General features: G+C 35.7%; 1 protein-coding gene and 1 pseudogene across 2 annotated transcripts; one reads left to right on the top strand and one right to left on the bottom strand.

The window, feature by feature from the left end:
- Positions 1-298: 298 nt before the first annotated feature.
- Positions 299-9552, top strand: LOC147391551 (transcription factor bHLH94-like). Its single transcript, XM_086458819.1, has 3 exons — positions 299-842; positions 2586-3008; positions 7645-9552. Exons 1-3 carry the CDS (start codon positions 519-521, stop codon positions 7738-7740), a joined length of 843 nt encoding a protein of 280 aa, XP_086314945.1. The 5' UTR covers positions 299-518; the 3' UTR covers positions 7741-9552.
- A 191-nt stretch (positions 9553-9743) lies between these two features.
- Positions 9744-11559, bottom strand: LOC147391550 (RING-H2 finger protein ATL52 pseudogene; annotated as a pseudogene). The gene is made up of 2 exons (XR_015182901.1): positions 11288-11559; positions 9744-11120 (listed from the first exon to the last, which is right to left on the bottom strand). The product of XR_015182901.1 is annotated as an RING-H2 finger protein ATL52 pseudogene (transcript).
- Positions 11560-12141: the final 582 nt, after the last annotated feature.

The following is a 12141-nucleotide window of genomic DNA, read 5'->3' as shown; positions in this document are numbered from 1 at the left end:
TGCCAGGTGGCATACTCAATCGATTACCTGACATGATAAGTTTGGGAACCATAAATTTGTACACCTTGGGATACACAATTACACTTTTTCCATAAAAAAAAAAGTGTATTCCGAAGGAGCCATGTATCCCGAGGCGTAAAGATATATAGTTCCCAAACTTGTCATGTCAGGGAGTCGATTGAGTATGCCTGGGCACGAGTCATATTATCAGGATTCTTCTATTAAGTATTAATTAAGTGCTTCTCTCTCTCTCCCTCTCTTTCTCTCTCTCTCTCACACACACACACACACACAAAAAACAAAAGATACATGGAGATAAACTTTGTAAAGGAAAGTTTTGGCTATAAATGATTGTAATATCATGATTTGGAACTAGTTCTTGGATCAAGGAGGGTATCTATTTAAATAGTTAGAAAAAAAAAAAATAATGGCCTGGGTTGGGTTTTGTTTAAAGTTTCACCTTCAAGTAGAGAGGCACACCCCAAGGGACATTAGTATCTAATGATCCATCCAACTTCATGATGTATGACAACACTGTATCACCTACTCAAACTCACTCCCATGGTTCTTCAGAGACAACCTCATTCAACAACATTTTAAGACCATTGGATCTTCAAAGGAACTTGGGTTCTTCTTCTTCTATGTTGGAAGCCATTGATGGTACATCGAATTCTACGAAGAAATGCCGAAAGAGGTTGAGAAGGCCAAGGATATGTAAGAACAAGGAAGAAGCACATAATCAAAGGATGACACACATTATCGTTGAACGGAACCGCCGGAAACAAATGAACGAATACCTCAACGTCTTACGATCCCTCATGCCAGAATCTTACACACAGAGGGTTTGTCCTTCTTTCCTTTTTCTTTTATTAATTTGCATTTTTCAGTTGATGTTTTCATTAATAAGATAGAAATTTGTTCTTGGTAAAAATTGGTGTTGAGCTTATTTGGTCAAAATGTCCACAAAAAATTCTCTTTTAGAGAAATTCTATTGCCATCCCAACTTTTACTTAGAACACTCCACTCTTTTTGAAATTAGGCAGTTGGTTTACATATGGATTTGTATGTTATAAGTAAATTTTTGTGTGCTAATAACAGTTCTCAAAATTAAATAGACTGGAACCCTTTTCTTGTACTTTTATTTATGGGCAAATAAATAGAAGATAAATATATTTTAGTGACCACACCCGTTTTCATTTCTTCTTCCTCTCCAATTCAAAGCTCTTCAATTTGGAATTTTTCACTTAAGTGAGAAAAATAGTCTGGTACTAAAGTGCTTGGTTACGAGAATGATCAAGGAAAAGAAAATAGAAGATTGGCCATTGTTGTATGCTTATATCCTTATTTGATGTTTTATACATGATTTTATTAGTTAGTGTATTACAAAATAAAATAAAGAGTCCTGATAGCATGACTCGTCTAGTGGCATACTCAAATGACTCCATTACGTGGAGAAGTTCGGGAACCGTAGATCTATACACCTCCAGATACATGATTCTCTCGGGATACACTTTTTTATGGGAAAGCGCAATCATGTATCCTAAGGCATTTAGATCTATGGTACCTGAACTTACCACATCATGGAGTCATTTGAGTATGCCACCTGGTGAGTCATTAGCACGACTCTAAATAAAAATTGGTGTGGCAACCAACCTCTCTTATTTTATAATAATGATGAATGCACAGTTGGTACGCGGCTGACATAGTAAGGGCACAAAATTGCACATATTTTTCCTGTGTATCCCGATGAAAATGATCTATATATGATTCTGTGCCCTTGCCATGTCAGCCACGTAGCAAGACTGTGTGCATTCATCACGAGTCCTTATTTTATACTTAATCAATATGTTACAAAAGCAACCTCTCTTTATATGTATAAAGAGATGGTTCACAAAAACAATCGAGTAATTTGCAAAAAATTTTGATTTATAAAACAACTTTTTCTAAATATTTATGAAAATATATAGCCATATGCCAGATTTCATAAGAAAATTACTAGTCTAATTATGCTCCTAAAGCTAGAGGCATTATTGAGGCTTTTGGTGTGCCGTGTGGAGGGAAAACCAGCTATAGTCAGTTTCCCCACACCATACTCGATTTTCCCTCCAAGTACCGTGCTCAGTTGCCTTAGTAAGTTTGGGAGTGTCTGACTATCTTCGTTAGGGTAGAACTACTCATTTAGTAGTTATTTATTTTTATCAAAATGATTATCTATTGTACATTTACATTTATTATTTTCTTATCATCCTTGTTATAAATCTATATCCAATTTTAGAATCCTTAAAAAGCAAGCAAATACATTCGAAACATATAAAATGCAGTTAATATCCTACTGTGGAACAAATTATTATCGCAAAAATTGGAGAATACAACCAATTGTCATTAAGAATTTCATCTTAGAACCAAAAACAAGCATGAGGTGACAATGACTGTACATGTTGTCGGCAAAATGTATATATGCCCATTTTTGTAAATATTGAAAGATGGCTGGTTCAGTAATTTGGCGAAATACATTGCTGTTTAGGTAATTCCACCACCCAAAAAAAAGTTGATCATATGTAATTAAATTATTTTGTTTTGTGTAGGGTGACCAAGCCTCTATAGTGGGTGGTGCAATAAACTTTGTGAAGGAACTTGAGCAACTCCTCCAGTCCCTTGAAGCCCAAAAGTTCCAACTCCAACTCCAACAAGAAGAAGGACAAGAACAAGAATTAGAAGGAACTCATGACAACACAAACAACTGCTCTGCTCCTTTCTCTCAATTCTTCACCAGTCCTCAATATTCATGGTGTCAGCTTCCTAGTGTGTGCACACCAGAGAATTTACATGCCATTGCAGATGTCGAAGTTACATTGATCGAGTCCCACGCACACCTTCGAATCCTCTCAAGAAAGAGACCTAGACAACTCTACAAGATGGTGGCTTGGTTTGAGACCCTTCAGCTCACAATCCTTCACCTCAATGTTACCACATTAGACACATTGGTTCTCTACTCCTTCAGTACCAAGGTATGTCCTCGAAACAATTTTGTGCTAGATACATAAAACTTAGAATTACCTCCTTTGAACATTGGCATTTGATCAAATTTAATATGAAATGAATAATAATTTTAGTGAGAAGGCCGATTAAAATCTGATTAGAAGGAATGTGAAAGTTCAAAATTCTAAAAGCGAGAGGAAGACTAAAATGAACATAGATTGACTCTGTGAGAGTAGATAAATACAATATGTACATGTGTAATATATACATATTTATATGGGTAGTGTTCACTAACCAACATTAGGGAACCAAAATTTGTCTTATATGACCTAAAAGTTTTGGATTGAGCTGATTTTTTGTGAGGACGATCTCTATGATAAGGAGATCATCCTCACAAAAAATCAACCTAATCTAAAACTTCTAACCTCATCAAAAGTGATTTACAAATTAATAATAAAATTTAATGGTGTACAAATCTAAACCACTTTTGATGGAGTTCGAAGTTTCAGGTTGGGCTGATTTATTATGAGGATGATCTTCTCACCATAGAAATGATACTTACAAAAAATCAGCCCAATCAGGAACTTTTAAGTCATATAGGACAAAGGCGTTGGCTCCGTCAAATGCCTAATCAGATGACCTTGAAGTAGACTACTAAACTCTTTTGATCATTTGATATAGGGAAATGTTCAGCACCAAACATTTTGGCAAAACATTTTTCAAAACATGGGTTAGAAGTTTTGGAATGGACTGATTTTTGGTGAGGATGATCTCTACGGTGAGGAGATCATCATCACCAAAAACCAGCCCATTCCAAAACTTCTAACCCCATCAAAAATGGTTAACAAAAAATGGACGGTCCACAATTTTTCAACTTGTAAACATAGGGTTAGAAGTTTTGGAATGGGCTAATTTTTGGTGAGGATGATCTCCTGACCATAGAGATCATCCTCACCAAAAATCAACCCATTCCAAAACTTCTAATCCATGTAAGACAAAAATGGTTGGCTAAAATGTTGGCCAAAATGTTTGGTGCTAAACGGGACCCTTTGATATATATATATATGGGTCCCGTTCAGCAACAAACATTTTGACAAACATTTTGGCAAAACATTTTTCAAAACATAGGTTAGAGATTTTGGAATGGGCTGATTTTTGGTGATGATGATCTCTACGGTGAGGAGATCATCATCACCAAAAATCAGCCCATTCCAAAACTTCTAGCCCCAGTTTACAAGTTTAAAAATCGTGGACCGTCCATTTTTTGTAAACCATTTTTGATGGGGTTAGAAGTTTTGGAATGGGCTGATTTTTGATGATGATGATCTCCTCACCGTAGTGATCATCCTCACCAAAAATCAGCCCATTCCAAAACCTCTAACCCATGTTTTGAAAAATGTTTTGCCAAAATGTTTGTTGCTGAACATTTCCCTATATATATATATATATATATATATATATATATATATATGAGTCCCGTTCAGCACCATAAGTTTTACCACACACTTTAACAAACGTGTTTTGTCTTACATGGGTTAGAAGTTTTGGAGTAGTCTGATTTGTGGTGAGGATGATCTCTATGGTGAGGAGATCATCCTCACCAAAAATCAGCTCATTCCAAAACTTCTAACCCCATAAAAAATGATTTACAAAAAATGGACGGTCCACGATTTTTCAACATGTAAACATGGGGCTAAACATTTCGGAATGGACTGATTTTTGGGGAGGATGATCTTCTAATCATAGAGATCATCCTCACCAAAAACCAGCCCATTCCAAAACTTATAACCCATGTAGGACAAAAAACGTTTGTTAAAGTGTGTGGTAAAACTTAGGGTGCTGAACATTTCCCTATATATATATAGGGGGCGGTTCAAGGGCCATATGAGAAAACACATGAAAAAACTTTCGTTTTTCAAAATGAGAGTTAGAGGTTTTGGATTGAGCTGATTTTTTGCAAGGATGGTCACTATGATGAAAAGATCATCCTCACAAAAAATCAACTCAATCAGAAACTTCAAAATCCATCAAAAGTGATTTACAAATTAATGATAAAAATTGGTAAAAAATCGACGCTCCACATTCTAAATCACTTTTAATGGGGTTAGAAGTTTCAGATTGGGCTGATTTTTTTTTTTTTTTTGGATGATCTTCCCATCATAGAGATCATCCTCACAAAAAATCAGCTCAATCCAAAATTTCTAACCCATATTTTAAAATTTTATTAAAAACGAAAGTTTTTACATATGTTTTCTCATATGGCCCTTGAACCTGACCCATATATATATATATATATATATGGGAGGGGTTCGACGGACGTTTTGGAAAACGTCTAAGAAAACCACGTTTTGGAGACGTTAGATGAAGAGAAACGGACGTTTCAGATGGTGTGAAACATCACTTCAACGAAAGTGAAGAAATTTCGTTATTTTTCAACGGACTCCCTCGACTTTTCCCTCGTTTCTCTTTGTTTTTTTTTTTTAACAAAACCCATCTCTCCTCTGTTTCATTGAAACTCGACAGAAATCATACAAACCCATCTCTCCTCTCTGTTCTCTCGATAGAAACTCGACAGAAAACCTCTCTTCTTCGTTTTTCTCTCGATAGAAACCCATACAAACCCATCTCTCCTTCTTCGTTTTTTTTTTATATTTATAATAAAGAGGTGTACCTTCCAGAGGGAGTCTTCGGCTGTGAGGTGGGAAAGGCATCCTACAAACAAAGTGCAATAAGGGTCTCCAATAACCTTTGGATCCCCAAACGGGTCATCTGTAAAATAAAATAAAATATTAATAATCAATTTTGAGAGAGAGGGAGAGAGAGATAGAGAGAGAGAGAGAAGACACAGAGGCCAGCAGTAGAACAAAGGAGAGCTCTGTAGGTGCCATTGTCGTGCGGGAGAATATCTGTGTCGTTGATGCTTCCCGCTTGAATAGGATGATACGACTCAGCATAGAACACTGAGTTTATGTTGCTCCCTCCGTGACTCATCTCTCTCTCTCTTGACTGTGGTGACATACGCGCAAGAGAGATGATCGAGTGGTCTCAAGCTTTTCGTTAAGTACCCCTTGTCTGTGATGACTGATGACGCTAATAAGCTTATGATTTTTCCAGCTTTTGAAAATTTTGTAAGTTTGCAAGAGCAAGAGAGAGAGAAAGAACAACTATACCTGTACGTGTAATAGCTTGGAGAAGACGAAGTGGAGGAGCAGCCGATGAATAAAGAAGAGAGATGACTGAAGTCTCAAAGGGTTTGTCGAGATGAAGATGAACAGAACAAAGTTGTTAGATTTAGTTAAAAAAAATAGAAAAACTGAGGTAATTAAAAAAACAGAAAAGAGGAGGGAGTTCTCTATAAATAAAAGAAATTCCGTTTTTTTTTTTAAATGACGTTTTGCACAATCTGCGCCGTCCGTTTTCTCAGATCAAACGTCTCTCAAACGTCTGTTTTTCAGCTGGTTTTCAGCACGTCCCTCGAACCGTCCCCTATATATATATATATATATATATATATATATATATATATATATATATATATATAAATGTTCGGTACCCTACACTTTACCCTACGTGTTTTGTCCTACATGGGTTAGAAGTTTTGGAATTGGCTGATTTTTGGTGAGAATGATCTCTATGGTTAGAAGATCATCCTCACCAAAAATCAGCCCATTCCAAAACTTCTAATCCCATGTTTACAAGTTGAAAAATCGTGGACCGTCTATTTTTTGTAAACCATTTTTCATGGGATTAGAAGTTTTGGAATAGGTTGATTTTTGATGAAGAAGATCTTCTCACCATAGAGATCATCCTCACAAAAAGTCAGCATATTCCAAAACTTCTAACCCATGTAGGACAAAACATGTTGGGGTAAATGGTTGGGTGACGTTCGGAGGCCCTAAAGAGAGCCAAACATTTTTCAGAACATGGGTTAGAAGTTTCGGAATTTGTTGATTTTTTGTGAGGTTAATCTCTATGATGAGGAGACCATCTTCATAAAAAATCAGCATGTTCTAAAACTTCTAACCCTATCAAAAGTGGTTTACAAAAATCAGATGATCCACGTTTCTTTAACTTGTAAATTAGGGTTAGAAATTTCGGAATATATATATTTGATCGCCACATCAATTATTATTTATTTTGATTTGTTTTACAACATAATAAAGTAACAAACACTAAAATCAAAATATGGTGTTTAGGGTGCAAATAATCATTCTTTTTTTTAATGATTCACCATTTTTTATTTCTTCAACTCCCAAGAAATTATTCGATTTTGGTTTCTACTCAATCGCTTTGAAATTTAAAGACACTAGTTATAAGATTGAGAAAGACATCAATCCTCAAAATGCTCTGTTCCTTCTTTTTTTTTTTTTTTTTTTTCAGAATCTCCTTAAGCTTTTTTCGGTGTGTGTGTAACCTTATTTGGTAGGTGATATATAATTTCATTAGTTGATGCATTATATAAAAAAAAGTGGTAGTCCCCATCTTGATTAAAAAACAATGGTGGGGGATAGGTATATTAGTTGTTACATTGAATGTGTTTGGATTTTCTCTTTTAAGATGAGTTTCCAAGATAGTGTTTCACCTTTGGCCTTAGCCTTCTCTTATTACATTATTCTATTTAAAGAATTTGTGCTTTAGGGTTTGAATGGAATATTTTCCTTGCAGGTGGAGGAAGGATGCCACCTCACTTCAGTAGATGACATAGCTGGTGCAGTTCACCATACGCTTAAAATAATTGAGGAGGAAGCTTCCCTAGGTTAAGCAAGACAAAAAAAAAAAAAAAAACCCTAAAAAATAACATTGGAATTTGAGAAAGTGGTCACAAATTTTTTTTTTTTTTGGGTGTTGTAGTTGTGTTTTTTTTTTTTTTGTCTATTATTATAGTAGAGAGAGTTTCCAAATCTTGGGTTGGACATATTGGGGTTCTCATTTTTTTAAATAAACTAGGAGACTTTAATGGGATTTAAGGCCCAATCAATGTGCGATGAGGTTGGGCTTCAGCCATGTCTCATAAGAGAGCATAGTCTTTTGGCTACAAGATCTTAAAACTTGAGTTGGGCTTCTGAGACTTGAATGTAGAAACATGGTTCTTTTACCTGAGACCTTAAATTTTTAGGATAAGCTTTTGATGATGATGATGATGATGGTATGTACGATGATCAATTTTGAAAATTATTTCTTAATTGGGAATGTCTTAGGGTTTTAGGACTTCTTTCAAATGAGATGTTAATTTAGAAAAATATGTATAGTAGAAGTACAAAGAAAGGAGTATGCTAGTAAAAGGAAAATCAAAGTTTTCTCCAAATCCCAACATATTCATGGAGCCAGCGTATCAAAGATGATGCGAAAATGTTTATGGGGATGGATTCCCACCATCAGATCGTCAAACCGAAAGACTAAAATTACCACTCAGGTGACGACAACAACAACCACAAGCTTTACTCCAAAAATTTGGGGTTGGTTAAACGCTAAGTCTTATGTTATTGAGAATGAGTTCATATATATTTTTCATCTAATATCATGAGTCTTCCTCTTGCTCTTTTAAAATCTTTTATTTGGATATTTCTTCTAATTAGAACTATAACATAATATAGAGTGGAATAATTGTATTGAGTCATGATCTTGTAATCCTAGTAGCTAGTTAGCTACTCAAATGCCAAGCCCACTATCCAAAACCCACTCCAACTCATGCCCTTGGATTGTTCAAAGTCGACATGGAAATCACCAATCAGGCTGATGTTTCATGCGTGGGCCCACAATTAGGTTAACCATTGGTAAACTAGACCAACTCCGGCTCTTTTAGAGGTTTCAGGCCTGAAATCAATTTGCAGAGGGCTGGACCTTGTCTTGGGTCCTAACCAATCAAAATTTTACAGACCCAAACCCAAAATCCTTCACCCTATGAATCCCACTTTGTTTAATATTCTAATGCAAATGCCAAACATCTTATTTGATTTAATCATCCAAAATTTAACCACAAATATTTTAAACCAAATTGAACCAGGGTCCACCTGTGGTCCAACCAATTTGCTAATTTTTTGGTTCAATCATAGGCTTGGTTCCTAAACATGTTGCACTCATTTCGGGTAACTTCAAAAACTCACAAACTGATAAAATAAGATTATTCGCGCACCGACAGGAAGGTTTGGCACCTTGATGTCGAGTCTTCACCACTTGTGGGGTTGGGGCTATATAATATTTCAAGGGTTAGGTTCTTTTGCACATTAAAACAGTATGTGGGTTAAGTTCAGAATGTCGTGATCCATGTTCTGAGTGGGCGGTTAAAGCATTAAACGACGAACAGGTTTCATATTGCCGACGCCAGTAATTATGATAAGGTGTTACCAGAGTTTTAAAACTTGACTTGAATGTCCACCGAGTTAAGTAAAGTTGGAAAATCCACAAGTCAACTCGGCTATTTTAAATAAATATATTACACAAAAATATTTTATATAGCTGAAAAACTTGGTCTAGTTTTGACTCAACTCGGTGCATTTTTTAGCCGACTTGACTACTAAGTGAGCAGGGCACCTCAAAATATAATCGATTCAAGTCAAGGGGATGACGAGTTTTAAAACTATGATTATAACTTGGAAGCAATAATATCTAAATTCCATAATTCAGAAACCCATAAATTAAGTACTAAAAATTAGAACAAAAATGTGTAAATAAACATCAGGAGACCCCTTCACTAGAGAGAATTCTCATTCAATTGATGCAAAGATCTCAACACACCTAAGTAATTATGATTCTAAAAGGGAGAATAACTTGTAATTCTATTATGATCACCTTTTCATACATTTGAATTCACGTGGGGACAATAATACAATAGAAGGAGAATAACCCATTCAATTGATATAAGATTTCATACATTTGAATTCATGCATATTGAGTTCACAAGGGAAGAATTGCATTCCTTCCTCTTCCATTCCTAGTAAACAAGAATCTCCCACTAGAGAAAGATCTCTTCATTGTAGTTGGACTAATATCACAATGGAAGGACCTACTTCTACTTTTAGACTTGCTATGTTCTTCTACATGTTGTTCAGAAGACGATCCCACGCCCATCTGAAACTGTTGATCATGATCCTCTATTTGATCATCATCGTCTTCACTCGAACACAATATATCAAAATCTGAAATGTGGCTTTGACACGAAGAATCCAAAGAAGCCGATCGTCTAACCTTTCGATTTCCCTCATCTCTAATCTCAAGCGTAGTGTCTCTCCCATCCAAATCTTCCGATTCTTGAAGTATTTGTAAGGGGGTCATTGGAACAATATCGCTTGATGGGATAACAACTTCACCATTTGTTTCTGAAGCTTCCACAACATCCACTCCATGATTCTCGTGTTGGTTTTCGAGTGAAGGTTCACTTTCTGAAGGATTTTGTTGTACTTGAGGCGGTACTTCATGAAGTTGCAAGGGAGTAGTAGATACAATATTTGCTCGACATAAAGGGCAATTCAAGTGGGATTTTAGCCATGTATCGATGCATGTTACATGGAAAGCATGGCTACACTTGGGTAACAAACGTAGGCACTCGTCTTCTTGGAATTCACCCAAGCAAACTGAACAATCCGTCCCTTGAACCAACCCATCTCCCTTCTTGTATTTGCACACCGTAATTGACTTAATTAAAGCCTCATCTAATCCTCTTGTCAAAACTTGCCACGGTTCTTGTTGTGATGGGTTTTGATTCTCATTGAATTCTTCAATTTGATCGCGACTTGTTCGTCTTCGAAACAAATCAAAGTTACCACAATACTTGGAGATGAGAGTATAATAGCTTACGAGAAGGAAAGCACTTGCTAATATACCAATGATCACTATAATAAAAGGTGATAAGGTAGTCTTTGAATCATCATCATCGTCGGAGAATCCAAAGGGAGGGGGAGGATGGTGGATGACGAAGCACCATTGAGGACAATATAAACTGCAAAATCCTTGAGAACAGTCCTTTAGTTTATCATAAGGTAGCCAAGTCTGAGGGTTGCCCAAAGATCCCATGTCCAATCTCAAATACTTGATCAATTTGGTACTAGAGCTAGACTTGGGTGCATGATATCAATGTGAAGCAATATTTCAATTTTATGAAAAATTGAGTCTCAACAAAAATATTTGCGACATTCCGAAACAATCTGAAACATTCAATGTTTTGGGCTTAATATATATTCTGTTTGGTCTCAATCTAAATTAAAACATTCTATCAAAATATTTTGATATAGAATGAAACTTGGAACCATGGTTAGGACCTTAAATACATGTAAATGAAATGGAGGTAAAATAAAAAATAAAAAAATTGTACCTGAGTGATGATTAGGGACATAAATACAATGAAATCTTCATGGATTTCGAGAGAGAAATGGGAGAGAGGGAATTACAAGAGAGTAACAATTAAGAAGGGTGTAAGGGCAAGAACATGAAGAGGGGAGCTTAGATTGAAAGCAAAACAAAGCAAAGGTTTGGGGGAAATCGGGTGTGGTGGTGATGGTTTAACAATATATTCTTTTTGGCTTTGTTTTGCTTTATTTCTTGGAGGAGGAGAAGATTTGTAGACCAAAGCTGGTGTGATATGTTGGTTAGGGGTTTTTATCGAAGTAATCAATGTTGTATTATTGTGGAAGCTTAATGTAGGTGAGGAGGTTACATGTTATGGGACATTGGTCCCATTTCTTTTAAGGTGGAGTGGAAAAGACTAAAATGGCCTCACAATTTATTAATCTAAAAGCATCTTAAAAATCATGGTTTGAGAACTCTTAGGTGACTAAGATTACTTGACTGAGTCATCTCAGTCTTAGAGTTGATCCACATGATGATGATAATCATGTGAATCGTTCATTGACTCAGTTGAATTAAATAAAAATATTATATTTATAAAATTTTTAAAATAAATACTAAATATAGCCACATAAATCAATTGAGTTTCTAGTTTGACTTGGTGCATTTTTTGAAATGACTCAATCAAGTTGGAGATTGACTCGATTAATTTCCGACTTGACTCATCGTGTTAGTTCTAATGACTTTTGGGAACTGAGTCGTCTTGACTCTTGAAATCCAATCAAGTTGACTCCTCTGGTTTTGAAAGTATTGTATAAGCCACTCCCATTGTAGTGGATAAAATAGAACTATCTTAGTAATAACTTAAAAAACAAAAAAAGA

The sequence above is a fragment of the Akebia trifoliata genome, chromosome 11 (genome assembly GCF_017979445.1).
Source record: "Akebia trifoliata isolate Shusen 1 chromosome 11, ASM1797944v1, whole genome shotgun sequence".
In the NCBI taxonomy this organism is placed as follows: Eukaryota; Viridiplantae; Streptophyta; class Magnoliopsida; order Ranunculales; family Lardizabalaceae; genus Akebia; species Akebia trifoliata.
The sequence above is the reverse complement of the archived record's forward strand: the minus strand, read 5'-3'. Positions and strand labels throughout refer to the sequence as shown.

Coding starts and splice junctions, on each gene's coding strand:
- LOC147391551 (XM_086458819.1), top strand. CDS start 519: ATGATGTATGACAACACTGTATCACCTACTCAAACTCACTCCCATGGT. Junction 843..2,585: donor CAGAATCTTACACACAGAGG/GTTTGTCCTTCT, acceptor TGTTTTGTGTAG/GGTGACCAAGCCTCTATAGT. Junction 3,009..7,644: donor TCTACTCCTTCAGTACCAAG/GTATGTCCTCGA, acceptor TTTTCCTTGCAG/GTGGAGGAAGGATGCCACCT.